Source organism: Rhinolophus ferrumequinum, chromosome 26, assembly GCF_004115265.2.
Source record: "Rhinolophus ferrumequinum isolate MPI-CBG mRhiFer1 chromosome 26, mRhiFer1_v1.p, whole genome shotgun sequence".
NCBI lineage: Eukaryota > Metazoa > Chordata > Mammalia > Chiroptera > Rhinolophidae > Rhinolophus > Rhinolophus ferrumequinum.
Window position 1 is genome coordinate 25,329,252 of NC_046309.1, and position 24,459 is coordinate 25,353,710.

At 41.3% G+C, this 24,459-nt stretch overlaps 1 protein-coding gene across 4 annotated transcripts in view; it reads left to right on the plus strand.

Annotated features, from left to right (window-relative positions):
• CTTNBP2 (cortactin binding protein 2) overlaps positions 1-24,459 on the plus strand; it is a 135,456-nt gene that overhangs the window by 105,276 nt on the left and 5,721 nt on the right. For 3 of the 4 annotated variants that reach the window (XM_033099118.1, XM_033099116.1, XM_033099119.1), the window contains exons 15-22: positions 8,659-8,811; positions 8,991-9,178; positions 12,646-12,824; positions 15,084-15,289; positions 15,646-15,831; positions 20,328-20,391; positions 21,622-21,754; positions 23,242-23,343. In XM_033099118.1, coding sequence (XP_032955009.1) covers positions 8,659-8,811; positions 8,991-9,178; positions 12,646-12,824; positions 15,084-15,289; positions 15,646-15,831; positions 20,328-20,391; positions 21,622-21,754; positions 23,242-23,343 — 1,211 coding nt within the window. Of the gene's footprint in view, positions 1-8,658; positions 8,816-8,988; positions 9,179-12,645; positions 12,825-15,083; positions 15,290-15,645; positions 15,832-20,327; positions 20,392-21,621; positions 21,755-23,241; positions 23,344-24,459 lie in introns of all 4 variants that reach the window. The other variant, XM_033099117.1, reaches the window with a different exon arrangement.

A 24,459-nucleotide genomic window follows, 5' to 3' on the forward strand; every position in this document is an offset into this window, starting at 1 on the left:
TAGGTGCTGTTCTACACACCCTGATTTATAAACATGAAGCACCCGAGACAAGAGGTTAATAAATCCCCTGCCCCAAGATTCCACAGCTAGGACACAGGGTAGGAGCAGGATTCAGTCCTGGCATCTGGCTCCTGAACCTGACCTTCACCACCGCCAGCCACGCTTACACATTCACCTGTGTCAAAAGGTCTGTTTCCACCTTAGTTACATAACAAAAGCCCCCTATAGTTTTTCACCTTTGCTTGTTTCATCTCAAAGTGAGAAGCTAAAATATTTTGTTCTCTCCCTGTCTGGTAGATTGCACCCACAGACTGAATTTCGCTTAAGCTTAGAGAGCTAAGAAAACGGGGGAGCAGTGAATTGGGTCACGAAGGATGTAAGGTGGATGACGCAGCTTTTCTAAATCTATGGGGAGCATCTTCGTAAAAAGAGCTCGTCCTGCTGATTTCTAAATTTGGCGAGTAGGCACAAGTCTTTCATCCCTCACACTTGAAACTCGGGTCTCATTGGCAGGCTTGGAAACCTAAACGTCCACCAGTGCCAACAAGCCCCATGACGGGTGAACCAGGCTGGATGGGGTAGGGGAGAGGAGGCCTGTCTCCACCCGCCTTAGGGCAGCTCTCAGCTTCAGCAGCTTGTTGCTGGCAAAAGTGAAGTTCCGTGTCGTGAAGTCTCGTGACTTTAGGAAGAAGCCAGAAGTCCAGGTTTTTATGTGAAAATTTAGGTTTTGGTTCTTTCTGTGTTAACTGTTTCAGTTTTGAAAGCGCTACGAGGACCACGTAGAACCCCAAGGGCCTGTCGTTCGTGGGCCCCACACCCCTGCCCCACAGTCGGTCCAAGGTCGTGTCCTGCCCAGTTGGTCTCAGTGTGCTTGGTCCATCTGTCCCCACTGGCACCATCTTCCTTTACGCCCCCTTGTCCTGTATCTCATCTACTCTCCTGTGAATAGCTGTTCCACCTCCTGCCTCTCCCTTAACATCTATCACAGGCCCCAAGACCCTGATTAAAAGTTCACTGTGATTCTTGCCTCGACGTCCCGCCATTGCCATTCAAGGTCTTCCGTTCTGGGATGTCAATCCACCTGCTTTGCTTATCTGACCCCTTTTAATTTATTTTTGTATCGAGATATAACATTGTGTATGGTTATGGTGAGAACATTTAAATTCTACTCTTGTAGCAACTTTTAAGTATATAATAATGTATTGTTAACTTTGTCGCCATGCTATTAATAGATCCCCAAAACTCATTCATTTTATAATTGGAAGTTTGCCCAACATCTCTTCATTTCTCCCACCACCACCCTTCCACCCAGCCCCTGCCAAACACTGTCCCACTCTCTGTTTCTATGAGTTCAACTTTTTTAGAATTCACAAGTAAGTGAAATCATACCGTATTTGCCTTTCTCTACCTGACTTACTTCACTTAGCATAATGCCCTCAAGGTCCATCCATGTTGTCGCAAATGGCAGGATTTCCTACTTTCTTATGGCTGAATAATATTTCATTGTGCTTGTGTGTGTGTGTGTGTGTGTGTGTGTGTGATGTTTTCTTTATTCATTTATCTGTTGCTTGACAACTAGGTTGTTTCCATGTCTTGGCTATTGTAAAAAATGTTGCAGTGATCATGGATGTGCAAATAGCTCTTTGAGATAGTGATTTCCTTTCCTTTAGATATATACCCAGAAGTGGAATGTCTAGTAGTTCTATTTTAAATTTTTTGAGGACCCTCCGTACTGTTTTCCATTGTAGCTGCATCAATTCCCACCAACAGTGCTCAAGGATTCCCTTTTGTCCACGTGCTTGCCAACACTTATCTCGTGTTTTTCTTTTTTTAATTAAAATTTATTGGGGTGACAATGGTTAGTAAAGTTACATAGGTTTCAAGTGTACATTCTGTAGTACATTAGCTATATATCACATTGTGTGCTCACCACCCAGAGTCACTTCTCCTTCCATCACCATATATTTGATCCCCTTTACCCTCATCTACCACTCTCCCCCCGGCCCCCTTACCCTCTGGTAACCACTAAACTATTGTCTGTGTATCAGTTTTTGTTTCTTTGTTTGTCTTGTTCCTTTGTTGCTTTCAGTTTTACATCCCACATATCAGTGAAATCATATGGTTCTTGACTTTTTCTGTCTGACTTTTTTCACTTAGCATAATAATCTCAAGATCCATCCATGTTGGCACTATTTCATCTTTTCTTATGGCAGAATAGTATTTCCTTGGGTATTATCTCCTGTGTTTTTGATGATAGCCATTCTAACAGGTGGTAGGTGATAGCTCATTGTGATTTTGATTTGGATTTCGCTGAAGATTAGTGATGTCAAGTATCTTTTCGTGTATTTGTTGACCACTTCTAAGTCTTCTTTGCATTATGTGACTCTTTTTAAAGATGTCTGTGCTCCAGCAGTATATGGTGTTTCTTCCTTACGTGTCCTTTGCGTTTCCACTCTCCATGTCTTTGTTCATGCTGTAGCTTTCATCCACAATTATAGAGTAAATACCCAAACTCCCCCCCACACACACACTACAATGACCACATGGCAGGTACTATGCGAAGTACTACAGTACTGATTAAAATAGATGTGGTCTCTGCCCTTCTGGAAATGATGGGGGAAGTCCCTGTTAAAATGCTCAAAGAACACCTCAAATGAAGGCTTCTCTGATCCCTCCGGTGGTGACAGCTCCCTTCAGTGAATAGCAGTGGACTCTGTTTATACCTCCATGCCCACCTAACTATAGGTCAAGGCAGTGAGGGCATTATTTGGGCTTTTGCCTCAGCCCACACACATGTTGTGCTGCGACTTCCTTGAAGGCTAGTAATGTAGCTTATTTTTGTACTTCACCTTGCACACTGATTGCCAATGATGATTTGCTGCATAAATGAGTGAATCGCCTGATCCCGGAAATTGCACGGGCAAAGGAAAAGGGGATGCTTGTCATGTTCAGGTGTCAGCAAGTAGAAGACCTTGCTTGGAGTGGACACAGGATGAAGTAAGATTAGAGTGTGTAGGAGTTGGTATCGGAGTAGTTGGTGATAGGGCGTAAAGATAGAGTTAATTGGATTTGAAAAATGAAGTATTGTTTTACTTTAGTTTTAATTGAGATATAATTGATAATAGCCTATTAATTTCAGGTATACACAATAGTTATTCAGTATTTGTACGTACTGCAAAATGATAGCCGCAATAAGTCTAGTTTACATCCATCACCATACGTAGTTTAAAATTTTTTTTCTTGTGATGAGGAGCTTTACGGTCTACGTTCTTAGCAACTTTCAAATATACGATACTGCATTGTTACCTATCGTCAGTATGCTGTACGTTACATGAAAAATGAAGTTTTTGAACGGTAGACTGAGGCCAAAAAATCTCCTCTAACTACTTTCTTATGTAGGAAGTGGTGTGTCATCTCCAACTATAAAAGGATTTTTGTTCTGCATTTGGCGCAGTAATTTATCAGCATCAAGTATCTTCTTTCTCTGTGTAATAACAAGACGAGGACACAAACACGAGGCTTGTCAGCTGAGACCTTGAATGCAGGCACCCAGCTGGCAACCTGAACATGACTTCATTCCTCGGTCTTCCTTATTCCCCACACTACTCAGTCCTGAGTTCTGTTCAACCTGCTTCCTGTATCTCCACCTCCTGCTTTCCATTCCCCCGACCAACTCATTTCTGTCTCAAGAAACTACGGAGGCCTCATCACTAACCCTTCTTATTTGCTCTGGACTCACTCACCCCCTTCTGGGCCTTCCAAAGGGCTCAGTCTGTAATACAAGACTGCTCACGATGGATCCCTGTTCTTAGACCCCAGTGGTTCCAGAATTAAACTAAAGTTCTCCAATTGTTATGTTAAGAACATCATGGTCTGGCCTCTGACTGACCTTGCCCTTGCTGCTGTCCACTGTCATCTCCTAAAATTCAAGTGAGCCAAAGGGAGAGCTCCATCAGTGGGTTGGTGTCACTTCCTTTGTAGTGCAAAGCAGGAGGTGTTCTTTGGTCCAGAGGTGGTGGAGAAGTGCCGAGAGTGGAGAGGCAGAGATCTGGGGGAGGGAAAGAGAACTCCTAGGCGGTTCAACCCAAGCTTTCAGAATACCGAGAGGACAGGAATTATCCGTCAGTTACTCTCTTGCTTATTAAAACAAGAAATTAAATTGATCAATTTATATTTCTGCAAGTGAGGAACACATTGAGTCATAAGGTATTCTACATTTATTCCTGTTTTTGAACCATGTTTTCTCTAAAAAAAGATTTAAACTACTTGGATTGGGCTTGTGTTCGAATGTTGAGTTTTATCGTCCATTGTGCACAGCACGTATACTGGGGGTGCCAAAAAAATGTATACACATGACTTGTATTCATCTTTTGTTATCGGTATATGTTGAGTATTACAATTTTAATGCAGTCTTATTCCTTTCTTAAAATTTGTATACATTTTTTGGTACCCTCTGTATTTATTTGTTAGTCTCTGCATCTCTGTAGAAGAAAGCCATTGAAAAGAATTACAGTGAGTGAATAAAAGAAGTGTAGGAGCAAAAAAATACAAGAAGAAAGAATAGCAGATGTATTATAAATAAGTAGCTTTAAGAATTTAGAATGTATGTGGAGATTAAAAATGGTGCCAATGAAGAAAAGAACATAGCAGAAAAGAAGACTTCAAAAAGAACGACAGCACTTACGCTGGGAAGGGTTACTGTGTGCGTACTTTAAAATACCATCTTCCTTCTCATATTGCCTTTTGTGAGACAGTCACGCCACGTACCTCTGCTGTTTGGTTAGGAGGGTATAACCGTGTATTACAGTTGGGTCAAACTTTGCCTCAGTGTAATGTATGCAGTTAAGTTAGCATGAGAGATACTTTTTAAAATTACATGTGACAATAAGTGGTTTAGAAAAAAAACCAAAAACATAGATTGGTGTTCTAAGGTAATATTTTGAATTCCTGCGAGAACTTTCCTTTTTTGAAGTAACGAAGGTGGAATTACTGTAATAATAGGAGGAGAATGTGTTCACTGGAGTCTATGTAATGGAGTTGACCTCGTTGGACTCTGCATCACGTACAGGAGGCTCATTCAAGGTTTGCTCCTTCTCCTCTGAACTCTCAGAGCCGAGGCCCTGCAGAGCCTTGTTTTAAGTGGACAGTGGAAAGGGTGGGAGCTCTCTGTCCTCAAGGGGGAGATTTTGGACTTGGGGTCACTTTAGACTCAGGAGTTCGGATTTAACTATAAATGTGATATGTTGAATACTTTCAAACCAGTGTGAGTGTTGCTCTCGGACTCACTGTCCAGAACGTTTCACGCAAGGGTGTACCAACCTGAAGTATAACCCTGAGCCCAGACAAGGGGGTGTCAGACTGCCAGCCTGCAGGAAAGGAGCAGGGCTGACATAGCCTATAAAGTTGGAAGAAAAAAAGACAGAAGTAGATACGTTTCAGAAATAGGGCTTTGAAGTAGCACAAGATGAAGGGAATCCAAATGGCTGGCTTTCCGGCATCAAGCCTGGAGTCTCCAGCTGTAACCTGCGGTGGGAAAACTCTGTTCATCTCCAAAAACCCTGATCAGAGGCTGCTTTATCCTCCAAATGGGAAACTGGACTGACGTCCTGCTTCTGTGGTTGGTTAATATAGACCTGAAACTATGCTGAGTGACCTGAATGAGACACATGCTATTTCTCAACTAAAATGAAACTTGCCTTTGGACCAACTTTTTAAGGATGAACTTAAGTGGTCAGATGGGCAAGTAGATGTTACTGAGAAACTGAGGACATGAGGCTGGCAGCGTTGAAGGCAAAGCTTTTCACCAGGTAAACCCAGCCTATTTGACCCTTGATTGGTACCCCATGGGAGACCAAGATAAACAAAGGTGGTGCCCGTGAGAGACCAACCCACCTGCTGTGAACAGCCCTACCTGGGGCACAGACTGGGATTAAATGTGGGATTAATCAAGTCATCAGCAAAACAGTCCTTGCTTGTAGACCCAAGGGGAGGAGTTTGCTGTGTTTCTCCTAGAGACCTGCACGCCTATAAACTCACTTATCCACAACCTGAGTCCTCCCTGGCTGCTCTCATCCCCGTGTCCCATCACTGCTGGGCATTTCCGAGGGGTACCTGACTCATCAGGCACATCAGGCCTGAGACAAACTAGCACCCCACCCTGCCCTGTGCCTCCATTCACTGCACGGCCTCTTCTGGTGGCGACTCCAGCTGTCGCTGGTACCTCCTCTCCACGCCGCTCACAGGACAATCACCACGGAGCCTTACTGAGCCTTTCGCTCTGTGCCTTGGCCCTGGATGAGGTGCCCATTGCCTCTTCCTTCACTCCAGCAGTAAAAGCCTATAGGTGTGTTCTCCTGTTTCTTTCCTCTCCAGACAGTTCTTCATATCCAAGCGAAATCTCAAAGCAGGAGGCAAACCCTTACAGACTTCCCCCGATTCCCACAGCTGGTCATTTGTCCCTCCCGACATGCCATTCTGGGTCTCCCACTTTTCATTTGTGGTTTCAGATCAGCAAGTGTCCTGCCTGGCTGCACACAAGATGCCCAGGCCCAGCAGACCCTGGGGATGGGTCCCAGGTGCTTGTACCATGCCACCTTGGGGAGGACGCAGCCTGCTGTGCAGCCTCCCGCATCTCTGGCTGCCTGAACCCATTCCACTGTGTGGTGCCACCACAGGCTCCTAGGCAGCCCTGAGTGGAGTGAGGTCTCAGCGTGGAGATCACCATCGGGCACTCCTCAGCTCTTCTGGCACTCTGCACTGAGCCCTGCCCAGCCTCCATTCTCTGCCTAAGCCATTGCTTAGATCTGGGAAGCCTTCCTCTCACCTGTCCATCTGTTCCAATGCCATTCCTCCTGATAGGTCCAGTTTCAAACACCACCCACCCCCATCAGAGTCAGTCACCTCCAGTATGCTACAGCCTTGGCACAGGACATGCAACAAGGGGCACTGGCTACAGTTCCCGCAGAGACATGCTACTGGACGCAGCCGCTTTAGAGCCGCTGCAACTAGCCAGACACTGAACACAAATCAGGGGAAACCTGGAAACCTTCAGTCCTTAGGTAGAGGAAAGCAAGTGCATAAACCATTCATCCTGGTCTGTGTTTAATTTCTGGTCTATTACTTTATCATCGTTGTTTTAACAAAGCTATACATTTATTATACTTCCATAATAAATGTATTTCTGGAAGAACATTTGAACCCTGAGAAACATAGTATTTTAATACTTTTACTGAATAACTGTGTTGAAGGGGATCCAGAATACAGAATAAACTGGTGTAACGGCCCCCACAAATACAACTAAATTGAGAGGTGGCTGTTACTATTTCTAGTCTTCTAATTTTTAAAGCTTCGCAGCATCCAGAAAAGCTATTTCAGTCTCAAGAAATTCATTTCCAATGTTCAAGGAGTTCTTTTGAAAGTGGAAGTACATTATATCTATAGGGACAGGAAGGAATGGAGTATAATATACTAACTAGCATGAGTATTTGTGAAAGGTGGAATACAATACTTGGCAGAATTACTCGAGTATTTCAAATTGATCTTCTCAAGGATAAATGGGCTAACACTGCGGCTCTTAGAATCTTCTAAACAATTAAAGTGATTTTTTAATTAATTTCACTGGTATAGTGGAAGTAAAATACTATATACATTTTAACTAAAATATTAATAACATTTGAGTGCTTCACAGATGTGAGGCACTGTTTCAAGTACAGTAATCTTCCATTTACTTCTCATCTTTCATTTGGGGTTGATACGCAATTCAGTTTCCCTCCCTTTAGTGGGAGAAGCACTAAAATAAGACTCAGGGGTCCTAGATTTTAGTCCCTTGTTACCACTGTTCTGAAACCTTAGTCACGTCATTGAAACCTTGCTGAGATCTGTAAAATAAAAGGAGGGGTCAGCTTATCTCACTGAGGTCCTGTCTCTGTCATTTCAGGAATATCTTATTATACGTGTGTAATTTAAAGGTTATTTAAGGGGCTTGGACCTTTGTATCATGAACTATACATCTATAAAATGCATACTGCCTATATTTATAGATCAATGAATAATTTAAAATAAAATCACCATTTGACCACTGAGTAGGCCAAGAAATAGAATATTTGCAGCTTCCAGAATGCCCACGTGCCCCTCTCCCTGTTCAGTCACCCTTCCTTCTGTAGGTAACCATTCATCTGTCCTCCGTGACAATCATCTCTTTGCTTTCTTTATAGTTTTACTGCCCACATATGAATCCCTGAATTATGTGTATAGTGTTGCCCGTGTTTGAGCTTTACATGATAAAATCACCTTGTACGTAAGCTTCATAATTTGTTGTTGTGACACTCCTCCGTGTTGTTGCTTGTGGTTGTCGTTCGCTTTCACACTCACTGAATGAATCTACTTCTATTGATTTATCATTCTGTCGGCGGTGGACATCGGGGTCAGTTCTGTCGGGATCTGTTATGGAGCTGGTGTTGGATCGTTTTGTGTGTGTCTTCACTGGGATACACAGACACACCGTTTGCCAGCGTCCTCACCCTTACTCCCCAGCAATCAGAGAGCACTCCCATTGTCTCACGTTTGCCAGTGCTTTGTATCTTCAGACTTTGTAATATTTGCCAGTTCATACAGGTTTTTGGAAAAGCGTGAATCACTGAATTTTGTTTCTGATCACAGCATGTCTGATCCCAGTGAAGCAATCTCCTGTGAACAAGAAAATCATCATCATCTTAGAGAATCTGGAAAAATCTTCCTTGTCTGAGTTATTGGGGGACTTTTTGGCACCTCTGGAGAATCGCAGCCCTGAAAGCCCCTGTACTTTTCATAAAGGTAAAGAGTGGCCAGACAAGACCATGCTAAGCAGCAGGCCCCCGGGGATCCTTCTATCCTTCCTGTTCCCCCGAGTCCACGCGACACTTCATGCTCATCTGTCTCTGACTTACTTTCACTTGGATTTGTCCTGTGTTGTGGCTTGCTGAGCTTGGACTGTTGCTTCTTGTCTATTTTAGGAAACGGAACGTCGGGATGTTACTACTTTCACGAGCACTGCTTCCTGATGGGCACCGTTGCCAAGGCCTGCCTGCAGGGCTCTGACCTGCTGGTACAGCAGCATTTCCGCTGGGTGCAGCTGCGGTGGGACGGCGAGCCCATGCAGAGTCTGCTGCCCAGGTTCCTAAGAAGGAGAGCTGTGAATAAGGTAACCACCCGCGGCTGCGGCCTGGTGCTGGGAGCGGGGCTGTGGTGTCCGGAACCTGGGCCCAGCTCTTCCATTTATTTACTAACTGTGAGGCCTTGGGCAGGGACAATTTTTGGATATTCAAAGGTTAAATAAGATAACACATGTAAAACCTATAACAGTGTCTCAACAGACTGTCAGTAATGTAAAACCCGTAACAGTTTCCGGACTATAGTAAGTTTTTTAAAAAAAGCAAATATGTTTTACTGTGATGAACTGTTCTTAAAGAATTTCACCAAGCTCTAAATGCTGTAGGAAGCTAGACAGAAAATTAATCACCCTTCTTAAGGAAAAGCCATTGTTTTCCTGGGGCCTTCAGGACATGAGCCATCCGCTTAAGCTCCTTTTAACATATGGCTGTCACACTGGCTGTAGTAAATATCGAAAAGTCACAGGAAAAATTAGAATTCTGTATCTTTTGACGCATTTTTAAGAGTAGCACTAACTTTTATTGATTCTTAAGAATAATAAAATAGATATTCTATATCCTCCCAAATAAAAAAGTTAACTTAAGGCTGACCAAATCAAGAACATTACTATTTAATATTCTTAATTTGAACCAGTAGCTGAGTGTGATGGTGGACTTGAAGTAGAGTTTGATTTCGCATGATTTTTACATTTAATCCTGCACAGTGGGCCCACCGTCAGCCCAGTACAGTAGTACCTCAGTTTTCGAACGTCTCCGTTGACGAACATTTCAGTTACGAATGCCATAAATTTTATGGATCTATGGTATCATTAGATAGTAAAATTCATGCTAACTTTGCAGTTTTGGGAGTTGATTTTAAAGGTATGAAATGGATTCATCCATTTTGCATTACTTTCTATGGGGACACTGTGCCTCGGTTTTCGAACGTTTCTGAACTTGAACCATCTTCCAGAATGGATTACGTTTGAAAACCGAGGTATCGCTGTATTTTAAGCTGTAAATAACGTGCTATGCCACTGCTAGTTGCTTTACTCAAATGGGCATTTCCCCTTCATGTAACCAAAAGGCTCAGCCCCTCCGCGATGTCAGGTCCGGGTCTGGGGGAGTCTCTCGACCTTCCCTCAAGACTGCGGGACGGCAGGCACCACACCTTCACACAAACATGTTCGAAAGCAGGAAGCAGGTGCTGCGGGGGATATAGCTTTGGCAGTCTCCTTCTCAGGGAGGAAAGCATCTTTTTCTGAGGCTCCCAGAGCAGAAGCCTTCCTCCTAACGTTTCATGAACCGGAACCGGTTTCATGCCCATCCCTCCACCCCAGACTGTGGCCAGCCCTACCTGTCCAAGGTCAAAGGTCTCCAACTGTGGAGTATGTGAGTGCACATGCGCTTGTGGGGGGGGCAGGGGAGCAGGTGGCGGGTGGAGTGTGGCTCAGACTGAGTTGGGTACTCACTGAACAGTGCTGGCTCTCCTGTTGAATTAGTATCTGAAAGTTGTTTAATCAGAGAAATCTTCTGCCCCAAGCTATGTTAAAGTCAGTCGGGGGGTCATAAATTTATGCTTTTGACCAAAGCATGGCCCTGTGTGACCTCAGTCAGTAGAACAAAAGGGGAGGTAAAGACAATCATAGGTCTGTAGCTTTTCAAATTTCTAATACTTCCATTAACTTCGTTATTAATGTTTAAATTACTTTGCCAAAAACAAAAAATCACATAAATAATAGCCAGGTACCATTTTCTTTTCTTAAAGACTATTGTTTAGAGTAGCTTTAGGTTTACAACGAAATTGAAAGGAAGATAGAGATTTCCGTACGCCCCCTCCCCCACACAGGCTGAGCCTCCTCCATTATCATTGTCACTCATCAGAGTGGGACATATGTTACAAGGATGAACCGACATTGACACATTAGTCACCCTAAGTCCGTAGCTCGCCTAAGAAAGAATAGGGAACGCAGCATAGATTTGTGTCTTCCTTGCACAGGAGCCATGCTGGTCTTTGGAAGGTACCAGGCTTATTCTATAGATGGGGCACGATTTCAGGGGAAGTGGACCTCCCCTCTCCCACTCTCTCTGGTAAACAAAGTTTGAAAAGGATGGATTCTACTTATTTGCAAAGGAGCGTTCCAAGCTTGAAGTTCTCCTCTCCATTGTGTCTGTGAATGAGGAGGTGGGGTGTGCTATGAAGAACAGAAAGGGCAGGAAAGGGTAATGCATTTCACTCACTGAGAACCAGTGGGTTAACGGAAGGGACTCCTGGGGTACGTGTATGATGGGAATTAATGACCGCTGCAGACGCCAGGAATCTTGCACTGCAGAACAGAACCAAGTCTTTGGGGCACTGAGCGGTGCACTGGCCCTTGATCTTAATTTCTTCTTCCAATCCTTAAAGGGACGTAAGTAAACAGAACTTTAAGGACAATTCCAGGCTTCCTACTAGTATTTTTTAAATATAATTTTATTGGTGGAAAATAAATATTCAACCACCATTGTAATACAGGAACTCATTCTTGCTGGAAAAATATCAGAGAAAGTAAAAGAAATATGATTATTCTTTTTAAGAGAAGGGAAATATGATAACAGATCCCAAAGCCATGTGTAACACTGATATTTTAACAGAGCTGCTGGTTTCACTGAGACACTCTGTCATTTTTACTTCACCAAATAATATCCCTTCTTGTAGGACATACCGACATTTGCAGATTGTCCCCACTTTAATATCATAATTACTTGGTAAAGCAAAGATTGATGTGAATCTCGTTTCTTATAAATGCAGAGTTAATTGCAATATCTGACTTCTAAATGGTTGAGGGATATTTCTTCTCATGGTAAATAAATCTTTGTCTTTTCTGAACCCTCTGTACTCCAAAAAGGGACTTCATTTTATAAAATACAATTCTAAAATGAATTGCTGTCATCAAACCATGTGTGTTATACAGTATTTAACATTTGCACATTTTAAAATTTGAAAACAAATTTCTTCACGCCGGCGGAGCTCTGTACATTTTGATGAAATTGGCATTTTATCTGAGACCTTCCTTGTAGGAAAATTAAAATTAATACAAGGTGAACATGTCACATGGTGCCATGTACCATCTTATCACCGCAAATATTCAAATATTTAATGTCGTTTTTTTTATTTCATTCAAAATCAGTTTATGAACAAGGCCCTGTGAGGTCCACTGTATGCATGTGAACAATGATTTCGTCCAGAACTGATGTTTAAGAATTCATCTAAGGTTTCTATTTAGTCCCCTTAGCACTCTGTTGTGTCTGAACCCTTTCTTTTCATGTAACAAGCTGCAGACGTGCACTAACACACATGATAGTGTGCGTTGTTACAGCTATCCCTCCTTCACCCAAGTGATGATAAAATCAGATGCCACCCTATTTTGTTTTATAGTTTTAAATGTTTATATGTGTAATTTTGGACTGTTCAAAACAAAAGGGGAAGAAAGCACTGTTCTAAGTCAAGCCCCCTTGTTCCGCCTCCCTGTCTCTCTAGTTCAGAGGTCAGGTGCCCTCTCCCTCTGATCCCGTGTGCAAAGCAGTCGACTGGGCCGCAGCCGTCTGGCGCCAGCTCAACTCCTGCCTGACCCGCCTGGGCACACCTGAAGCACTTCTGGGGCCAAAGTACTTCCTGTCGTGTCCTGTCATCCCAGGGCATGCCCAAGTGACGGTGAAGTAAGTGTCGCTTCTTATTTAAAATAGAGGCCAGTTTGGGGCATGTGACAGTGAGAATGCTGAAGGGGCTACCTCGTGCCACCTCCTGTCGTCAAAGTGGAATATTAGACCTCTGTGTTCCTGTCAGAGGACAGTGTGACCTGCCTGTTGGGTAGCTCGTAAGGAAACTGTTTTTACTAAGAACTAGATAGCAGTTTCCCTCTGCTACAAAAGCCTCATCAAAGTCATGTGTGACGTGCTGTGCAGTGTCTCCTGGCAAAGGCCCACATGAGAAATTCAGTCAAGTGACCTGTCAACAAACAAAACCAAAATCTTACGTTCTGCAAATGAATTAAAAGGATTTCCCCCTTATTAACGAGACTCATGTACTTGCTATGTTTTCCTTTGTAGCAGCTTATGAGAACAGACATGTAAACAATAAGGTTAATGAAATAGAAAATCAGGAGGAAATTGAAAGGAGGAAAACAATTTGTCACAATCCAGCTTAGTAAGGGTTTTGTGATTAACTGTTAGCTTCGATTCTGCAATTTGTGGCATCCTGGGCAGAAATCCATTTTGGTAAGCAGGGGATGCAAATAATATATCTTCTCTATTGTAAGACAAACTGTTAATTTAATAGCAGCTGATTGAGGGGAAGAAAGAACTACTGTGTTAAAATATGCACAGCATTTTCTTGCTATAGAGCAGAAATACATTTATTCATATAATTATCCCTTCTTTATCATCATTATTATCATTAAATTTAAGCCTTTTCACATCCAGAGTCTCAGGTGTCTTAGGAGTCAATTTTGGCCTTTCCTATCCGGAGCACAGTCATTGTCAAGAACTCTAAGATTTCTACCCTCTTTGCAAGCTGACAAGTTGGCCTGCCACAGGTGCTGGGTCAGCAGCCGAGGACTGAGTATTCCCCGCACAGCCGCAGCCCAAGCTTCACATTCGCATTGGTTCCCTTAGCTCCTCGGGTCACTGGGGAAATGCCCAGCGGCCCAGGTGGACCAGGCTTTGATCACAGCTGCGTAACTCTGAGCTTGGGAATCCCCAGGCTTCTAAAGAGGGTGCTGTCAGATCTGCTCCCCCTTTGCTGTGGAAGAGACATTACTTTCACTCTCCTGGTCAGGAAACACATCTGCAGTCTGCTCCAGGAGATACTGTCTCTATCTACCTAGACTGCTTGCTCTCTCCTAACAGCCTTGAAAAGTTAGTTCAGAACAAAAGCTTGCTTAAGATGTACAGAATGTCATGGAGAATTGTCTCCCGCCAGCCATATTAAGGAACTGCTTTTTAAAAAACAAACAAACAAGAAAACAATGCTCACCATCTTGACCCCTTTGGCACTTTTAGAAGTAAGTGTGCAAGTGGCTCCTGTTGTAGAATACTGGATTTTTTTCCTATATTCTCTGTTGTAGTTTTGTGGTGTTTTTTTTTTTCTTGAATTACTTATCACTAGACAGAAACAGAGAAGCTTACAATAGATAGATGCTTGACACCTGGGTAAAAGTTTTAACAGTCTTGAAAGTTTTATGCCACTGATAGCTTTGAAAACTTTCCCATTCTGGGAGATGTGGCCTTGTCTCTATAGCCTTTAATCTCATTAACTGTTTTTTAATGCTACAACAAAATGTAATCTTTTTTAAAGGAATTTTGACTGGTACAGCATACTCCAAACTTGAGTAGAAGTCCCACTGCTACAGCTGTGAATGCAGAGGTCCGGCTGAGGCAACAGCTGGTTTACCTGTCCATTTCTGCATGGCTGAGCCCTCCCCTGTGTGGACACTGAGCCTTGGGGCAGGCATATTTAATTTGCCAGTGATTATTAGATGTATCTCAGTTCCAGAAATGTTAAAATATATGTGTGTGTTATTAAGGAAATGGGTAAATAAATTCAGGCTATTTAGACACAGACTTTCAGGAAATCTATTTTCCAGACTCCTTTCTGTAAATTTACCTCCTTTCCATGTATTTTATTCATGTGCTCATCCAACACACACTCAAGCATTGATTCCTGCTCTTAAGGATCTTATAAAGTAAAAGAAGAGGGACGTGCAAGCAGTCAGTTTCATTTGAAATACATTGTATTTTTGAGGAAAAGTCAAATGACTTTGGGGTTGGATAATGTCACTTGTTCCAAAACTCCCCAAGAAAGGTAGCATGTCTACAGAAACACGTTTTTCCCACTGGTCTTCTGACTGTCCTTTGTAGAGTGGTACATAATTCGTGAGAGGCCTGGTCCTAACCGAGTGCCCACCCCTCTCTTGCAAGGTGGATGTGTAAGCTGTGGAACGCTGTCATTGCACCCAGAGTTCAAGAAGCAATTTTGTCAAGAGCCTCTGTGAAAAGACACGCTGGCTTTGCACAAACAACTGCGAAGAAAACCCCTAGCCAAGGACAGCAGGCTGTGGTTAAGGCGGCTCTCAGCATATTGCTCAATAAAGCTGTCCTGCACGGCTGTCCCCTCCCGAGAGCAGGTATGTGGGTTCCCTCTGGGCGGAGAGGAAAGCCACGTGTGCACACAACACCTGTGTGGATTTGTTATTAGGGAACTCTTTCTTCTTTCTTTGTAACGAGAGAAATTATGTCCACGTTAGTGGACATTGCACACCATTGCTCCAGAATTGTCTCTGTTTTTCCATTTGGGGCTCAATTTAAATTTTAGACCTCCAAGGAAAGTTTTCTGGTTCACAAAGCCCTTGCTTGGGTATGAAGCACGCCTGTGATTTTGAAGAGTATTTCTTTGAGAATTGGAAATATATTTTGCTTCATTCTATGAAACTGCATTATCACTGCCTTATTTTCTGGCAACGTATGGTGTGTGTTGTTTCAGAGCTAGACCAGCATACAGCTGATTTCAAAGGAGGAAGTTTCCCTTTATCCATAGTTTCAAGTTACAACTGTTGTAGCAAGAAGAAAGGAGAGAATGGTACCTGGCGAAAGGTGAGCACGAGTCCTCGCAAAAAGTCTGGCCATTTCTCTTCACCCACCTGGAATAAGCCGGACCTGAATGAGGAAGGTAAGGGGGACGGGCACTCAGGATCTGGTTTCTGAACTCAGATGTGCCTTTATTTTTATTACTATGCATTCAACAGAATTCTTAGTATTTCAAAGCACATTTTCATGGAATAAAATATATGTAGTAGGTACGTTTCCAAAAATATTTGGGAGTCCCCACCTGAAAAATAATCTTTCATACTAGAATTCTGAAATATATCTTTACCATGTGAAATCATTTTTGTTAAATTTTTGGGGTGTCCACAATTAAATTTACATAACATAATAATTGCACTTTGGCATATCTCTCCCTTTTAATGTGTCCCCCCTAAGCCAACATTGAATTTTTAAAAGTATGTGTACAGACAGATTTGATACCAGTTAACGCCTTTAAAAGTGAGTCAGTTTTACATATTTCTGTTTCATGTACGGTGTATACCATGTGCCAGGTTCTATTCTAGGCAATGGAAATAGAGCAGGGGAAACAGCAACAATCCCTGCCCTCAGAGAGTCTCCATTCTAATGGGGCATTAAACAGATTCTGTGTAATGAGACCTCATTTATAAAAAAAGAAATGTGTAAGTTTTCATTCTAACAAAGAAGACAACACACCTGTCTCTGGTGTTAGACCTATTTCTTTTGATTTTGATTAACAGGACAATCAATTATACAAATTATAAATGTCCTCCTTAACGGAAATACATTTTTGAGTAAGAATGAACATATTCCAACCTCACATGCGTTTGGAATTTCTGATTTGATACATGTAATTAATTTTATGTCTTAAGGAGCCACCTCCAGCACGTTCTGTGTTGTGTAATTTTGTGCCAACTTCACAGCAGTAGGGTTGCTACATAAGAGAATATAATGCCTAAAATTTTAAAACATAAGAAAATGCTGTTGTTCATAAATATGTTTTCATACTTTAGCTTGTATTTTGTCGACTAATAAAAATGTAATATGGTTTATAGCCGTATTAATTCATGCTAGAGTTTTGTAACTACCCCGTGTGTGTTAGTAAATTGTGACCACTTTTTAAATGACTGAATGGAGAGTCAGTGAATGAAATGAGAGTTTTACTTATACTTTTGAAAGATAAGTGTTATGTATTTGCAGTAGGATGTATTCTGATCCCACGATCTTGTTATTAATTCCCAAAGTTAGAGGTTTGATTCAGAGAATAAAGTCATTAGCTCCTCAGTTTAGCATGGAGACTCCCCAGATAACTGTCTGTAGCCAAGAATTATCCCCCCCCCCTTGTATGTCCCATTATAGTATGCAAAGGTAGTCTCAGATGAGGACTGTTATCTTCATTGACAGATAACAAAATGAATTTCAGAAACTCCTGGCTACCTGCTCCAGATCCCCTCTCCTGGAAACATGCGATTCTGCCATCCATGTTTTTGTTTCTTGCAATTCCAATGGTGTCTTCTTCAGTCCATGTCACTCTAATCCTGTGACGCATGTAGTAATCCATGAGAAGTGGACATCCGTCCAGGCTGTTCTCTATCATTTCCAAGTTTATTACAGTCTCTGTAGGGTTACTTTCTTGAGCTAAATAATTACCTAAACAATAATCATTGTCAATGTATATATTTCAGAGTTGACAAAATTAATAAAATGAATATAAATTTCAAGCAATATTATGAAAATAAATCTATATGTAAATAACTCAGAAAACTGAATTTTATAAATGATTTTAAATTTATATTTTAAATTTCATAGTTTTAAACTATTTGATATAATATCAATATTATGACATTCCTTGAAACATGAAACCTTATTTGAAAGATTAATAAAATTGTGTGCATCCATAGTTTACACAGACTTCAACATAAAGATTTAGAAAATCTAAAAACGAATGTTACAAAGTAAAATTCATGAATCTTGAATTTTAACCACACTTCATGGTTAGGTGAATGAATCACTGATTAAGAACCAAAGATTCTTTATTATGTTACTAGTTATTATGTTTTTTTATAACAGTAAATTATTTTCCCAATAATTGTGTTTGAGGTGGGATTATAAAAATGTTTGGGTTGATTTGCGGTTTTTTTGACAGCATTGTTAAAAAAATGTACCAGAATAGGAACCTCTTTGCAGATCACTGTGGAGGGTCATAAACTCTGGTAAGGACATAGCCTCTTCCCTCCCTGACCTCTTACAGAAACGCGTGACGTCAGGCCATAGGTTCCTGGGTCACTGGACCCAAGCCCAGGAACTTTTGGTAATTAGAAGCCACTGGTCAGTGCTTTCTGACAATGACAAAGGATGGGTTAGATAAACTAGTACAGAGATTGTCTCTGTGATCAGTCTTCAATAAGGATATACTAAATTCAGTTTATTTTTCAAAATCATCCTTTAGGGAGAATTTGTGCTAGCAATATTCATACAATTTTAGAATTCACTCAGAGGCAACTAAATGTTTTAATGAGCTTATAAAACTTAGTGTGTATTATAAAAACAGACATTATTTTTTTGAGTCTGAGATGTTTATAATTGTTTTCTCAAATGTTTTTGACTATAACCCAGTGAGAAATATATTTTACTTCATGACCAGTACATACAAACCTATGCATTTGTGTGTATATATAACTGATACAAATCAATATATTTACTGCAAGAAAGCAATCCAATATTTTATATTCTGTATCTTTTTGTATACTGTTCATACTTTCCACTCTGTAGTATGCAAAGCAACTAAAAGATAAATTTCTGTAAGTGCACTACTGATGCTACCCACACTGCTACAGTCTGGGGGCCACACACACTGTGATACGAGGTCTGACAATTGAGTTTGTGAACTTGCCACCGTGCGCTCACATTGGCAGCACTGTACAAATGGCTCGGTAAGGTCTCATAACCTTGGTACATCACTGTCTCACAGCTGTGTTCGTGCCGACATATGTCGGTGTGTTGCTGAGTGGCAGTCATTATAGTTGTTGCGTGTTTTTGTGTGCTGTTGCAAGAATGTCTCAGCTTGAATTAGAGCAATGAACAAACATTAAATTTCTTGTTAAACTCGGCAAGAATGGGAGTGAAATCAGGAACATGTTAGTCCAAGTTTATGGGGAGAATGCCATGAAGAAAATGGCGTGTACAAATGCATTAAACATTTAATCCATTTTCTGAGGGGAGAAAATGCATCCCTGATGAAGAGAGGTCGGGGTGGTCAGTAATGAGCAGAACTGACGAAAGCATTGCAAAAATTGGTCGAATTGTGCATCAAAATCATCGGCTGGCTGTGAGAAGCATAGCAAACCAAGTAAACATTGGTAGAGAAACAGTTAGGAAAATCTTAACTGAAAATTTTGGCATGAGAAAGGTGTGTGCAAAAATGGTCCTGAAGGAGCTCACCAATGAACAAAAGCAAAGGAGTCAAGAAAGTTTGCCAAGACCTTTTGGAGAGGCAGGATGATGTTTTGGGCTATGTTATCACTGGTGATGAAACATGGGGAAACAAAGCCTCAAAGTGCACAATGGAAGTCAGCCAATTCTCCACAACCAAAAAATTCCATCAGTCCAAATCAAGAATCAAAACGATGTAGCTAACCTTTTTTGATATCAGAGGGATTTTCATTATGAATTTGTACTAACCGGACAAACAGTTAACCAAATTGACTGTTTGGAAGTGCTGAAAAGACTGTGTGAAAAATTAGATGACCTGAACTTTTCGCCACCAATTCATGGCTCTTGCATCACGACAATGCACCAGCTCACATGGCACTGTCTGCGAGGGAGTTTTTAGCCAGTAAACAAATAACTGTATTGGAACACCCTCCCTACTCACCTGATCTGGCCCCCAATGACTTCTTGTTTTACCTGAAGATGAAGGAAATACTGAAAGGAAGACATTTTGATGACATTCAGGACATCAAGGGTAATACAACAACAGCTCTGATGGCCATTCCAGAAAAAGAGTTCCAGAATTGCTTTGAAGGGTGGACAAAGCGCTGGTGTCGGTGCATAGCTTCCCAAGGGGAGTACTTCGAAGGTGACCATAGTGATATTCAGCAATGAGGTATGTAGCACTTTTTCTAGGATAAGTTCGCAAACTTCACTGTCTGACCTCGTACAGTATGGGGGCCACACACACTGATACGGTATGGGGGCCACACTTCAAACACACATGGTCAGTGCTGGAAGGCAACGATAGAGGAAGACAGATGGTAAACTCTAAGGTTCTTTGAGAACAAAAGCTGAGGATATGGGGACTTGAGAAGAGGGGCCATTGATAAAAGGAAAATTCAGGATCCTGAAGTGAGCCTCAGGTGGTGTTAGTTGTACTGACTTCTGTTATAAATATACAGAAGGGACCCCCCAACACACACAATGGCCATGTAGGACGCTACAGCCAGAGCCACTTCCCCAAGGAAAAACCCCTCAAGATATGGATTCAGCCAAAAAACTATATGAAAGGGTAGCAGAGCCCATAGTCTGTTTCTTTTAAATACGGAGTTCAAGGTGCACAGGACGATGATTAATTCTATTGAGATGATTATATTTTTATTTAAACAGGTATCAGAAATACGACTACATCACAGCTGAATTGTAACAGGAATGCTTCTCTGTCAAAACAAAAGTAAGTTCCCCGTTCAGATTAACTGGGAGCAAAGAATACATGTTCTCATTATTATTTATGTAACTATTATACTGTTAACATAATTTTTTAAAAAGCCGTAGAAGTCACGCCAATGCTAGTGTTAAACTGAAATCAAATAAATGAATGAAATTTAAAAAAAATGTTACTTAAGCTTAACATAAAGCCCATTTTGCTTTTAGTTTGTTGAAAAGGTTTTCAGTTTGTTGAAAAAGTTAGAAATGTTGGCTTCATTTTTTTTGTCAGACTTTATTGTTATCACTACATTTGACACAAAGATATGGTAAAACCCTGCATTTGTGCATTTTAAAGAAGCTTTAGATGACTGATTTTTTTTTTAAGGCTAGATTTCAGAAACACACCATGACATTTGCTTTTAGATGCTAAATGTTTAAAGTGATAATTTTATTTATTTTCTTATGTTGCTCTTAGGCAATTGTTGATTATTTCAGCTTATAAATTTTGAGGTGTAAAGAATGATTTGGTTAATCATTGACTAGAAATGTTTGAGCAGTTTGCAAATAGCTGCCCACTGTAGCCCAGTAAATTGTGTGCCCTGTCACTTGGCAGGTAACATCTAGGACCCTCTCCCCGGGGTCACAGAATTACAGGAGCAGAGAAGGTGGAGAGAGAAGGGAGATAAAGGAAACTGTATCATGTGCCTCTTTCTGCCAGCGCCACCACTCGATCCATTATGTACAACAGCCTCTGTAATTTTCCCAGTAACTATAATGCAGGTAGAAGGAATGCAGCCTAGAGCCTGAGGGGTTAAGGAGGCAAAAAACAAACAAACAAAGAGACCTGACCCATGTCCGTATTGCTAGTAAGTGTTAGAGCCCAGTCTGCAATTCATATTTGTTCCATTGTATCACACTGCCCCCTACATACAGTGTTTAGTGTCTTAGCTTTAGCTAGTCTTGGAGACAGAGAAGAAAAGGGAAGAAAGAGTAAGGAACCTGAAATGTTATAAGTCAAAGCGGATTTATTTGTGAATAAATTTTATTCTATTGAGAACTTTGAGTGGGAGTTATCAAAATCCTATGAGAGTGGGTTGTTGTGTTAAATGACATTTTGAACTACTTTAAAGGGTTTTAAAAACAATTTCTCTACCCCACACCAAATCCCAAAACGAGGTACAGTGTCTAGATTTCCATATTGGGAATTGGACTGTGGCTTTCACTTTGAAAAACTCTTTTCTGAACGTTGTGTTAGGTCTTTAGAGAATGATCTATCATCGACATTGACCTTGGATCAAAAACTCTATCTGGGTTCAGACGATGAAGCTGACCTTATCAAGGAACTTCAGAGTATGTGCTCCAGCAAATCCGAATCTGATATAAGCAAGGTAAGCAGTGCAAATACGGAGGATGTTGAATGGCTCCACCCAGCAGTGGAGAGATTTCTTGGAGAGCTACTGTCTCACTTGTTCCCTGAAAGAAGTCCCTAGGGAATAGTATGGTTAATATTCCAGCTCAGAACATCCCTTACCTTGCTTAGAAAAGCCGTTTCTTCCAAAGTATCATTTATACCAAAAGGGAGCTCTATTTAAGCACAGCTTGCTTTTCCAAACTCCTTTGGAAAAGTTGAAGTTAAAATTGCATATGTTAATCATATTAGCACAAATCACACCAACACATTCAGGCAGCATTTGTATAAGCCTCAATTTAAGTTTCCTTTTTTACTTTTCATATTCCTAACTTCGGCACGTGAGTCTTCAGTCAGTGAGAGCATCACAGCAAACTCATGATACATAGAAAGCAACAGCAACCACTTTCCTTACAGATTAGAAAAGTAACTGGTCTGTATAATGCAGATATGGTCATAGTCTTCATGCTGTGAAAATCGAGATCCAAATACGGAAATCAGGGACTCCAAATCTCAAAGACAGCATTAACACAATCAAGTTCAACCTCTTTTGGCACTCTGATACCTGCAGCAAATTGGACCAGACGTCCTTGATAAATAAATGCCTTTTACTTGAAAGGGAGTGTAAGAAGGTAGTTATAACTTGTGTAAGCTCCACCGAAACACTCAACATTTGATGGTTCGTAATCTCTAGGACAAAGCAGAATTGATTGTCTTATTTAACCTTGCTGGTAATGAACTGGTACTTATCCACTGGAAAAATAAGGTAATGATTAAAATTTTGCAATTTTTATTTCCTTTTCTTGCCAAGTGATTTTTTTTCCTATAGGGTTCATCTTCTTTTGACTTTTTTAACTTTTTTGTTGTTGTTGTTTTTAAATTTTTTTTTAATTGGGGAGCTCCAAGTCGTTGTCCTTCAATCTAGTTATGGAGGGCGTAGCTCAGCTCCAAGTCCCGTTGCCATCTTCAATCTTTAGTTGCAGGGGGCACAGCCCACCATCCCAAGTGGGAATTGAACCGACAACCTTGTGTTGAGAGCTTGCGCTCTAACCAGTTGAGCCAACCAGTTGCCCCTCCAGAAGTTCAGTAGCAGCTCCTTGTCTTCAGTCTAGTGGTGGAGGGCACAGCTCACTGGCCCATGTGGGAATCGAACCAACCACTCTGTTGTTCAGAGCTCTCGCTCTAACCAACTGAGCCATCCAGCCACCCCTGTTGACCTTTTTTAAATAGACTCCCTTAGAGACTTTCTCAAGCATTTGCTGTTAGTTCACCTGAAGGCCTCAAGTCTGACAGGTGAACATTAAAGGATGAACCATACATTCGATATTCTGTGGAGCTCCTGCAGGCCAGGGAAGAAGAGAAAAGAGAACACTTCTGCTGAGGGTTTTCCAGTGCCCTGAAGTTCTGCCTTCTGTGAGTCACAGCATAACTGTGAAAACATGACTTGATGAATTATATATTTTCCAGATTGCTGATTCCAGGGATGATTTAAGGAGGTTTGATAGTTCAAGAAACAACCCTACATTTTCAGCAACTGTTAATAATCTAAGAATGCCAGTGTCAGAGAAGGTAAGTGCCCATTTCCCCCCAAAATGGGACAAAGACGGTTTGCTTTGGAATTGACTTCCCAAATCTTCTTTCAGTGTGAATCACAAAGTTATTTTTAAACCACAGCTGTGAAGTGAGAAGTAGGATAAAATTTGTAAATGTGTTCATTAGTTAATCAAGGTTAGAGAGATTATTGTTTGGATTATAGCTTGAAAGAATGACACAGAAAAGCATTACTTTTTTTCCTTCTGTTTGATACTGAAAATTTTATTCCAAAATTTTGGGTTTCTTTTGAAAAGGTCGTCATTTGTTTTCATTTATGTATGCCAAGACTGGAAATAATGTAACCTCTTTCTTCTTGGTTATTCCACTTTAAAATGTATTGTTTTTCATTTGAGATTTCCTGCATCTGGGAATTAATTACAGCAAAGGACTGAGTGGTAACATAAAGATCTTTTATATGTTTAAAAAAATCTCATTTTTAGGTTAGTTTCTTAACTTGCCTAAACATGCATTATGTTTCAGTGAGAGATTTTCCTTTAAAATCAAGTCAGAATGTCAAATAAAAGAGCCAGGGTTCTAAAAGACTTCGTCATTAACCTCTTGAAATAACCTCTAGGACTGGTTAATAAGTGCCAAGAGATGGCCCAGGCTGGTACTCCTCGGTGAACAGAAACAATAAAACTACTTCTTACCCAGTAGTTATTCTGGGAGGATGCAGATTTCATACAGGCAGTTAGTAATGTATGGTTTGTTCACTAAGCCATGTCAGCTGCTGGTCACACATTGTTCTCATCCACTCCTGTGGGGGCTGACAACGCCAGGTCACCAGGTGACCTGGGGGAGCACAGAGAAAAATTCCAAAGTGAGTGCGGTGAGGTATTAAATTATTAATCCTATGTGATCACCTGACAGCCCCTGCTCTCTCACTGCTTCCTTATGTGTCAGACCTCTTTATAGTTATGTGTGAAACTGTGTGAGCTGTGTGTGGTGGGGGAAGAAGGTGGGGGCCCAGGAGGTATTGACAAGGCTGGGGTCCCACATAAAAATATATAACCTGAGGATCTGTGAACACGAGCATGACTTTTCTGGCTCACTCCGTCATATGTCTGCTTTTCGTCTCCAATTGGGAACAGT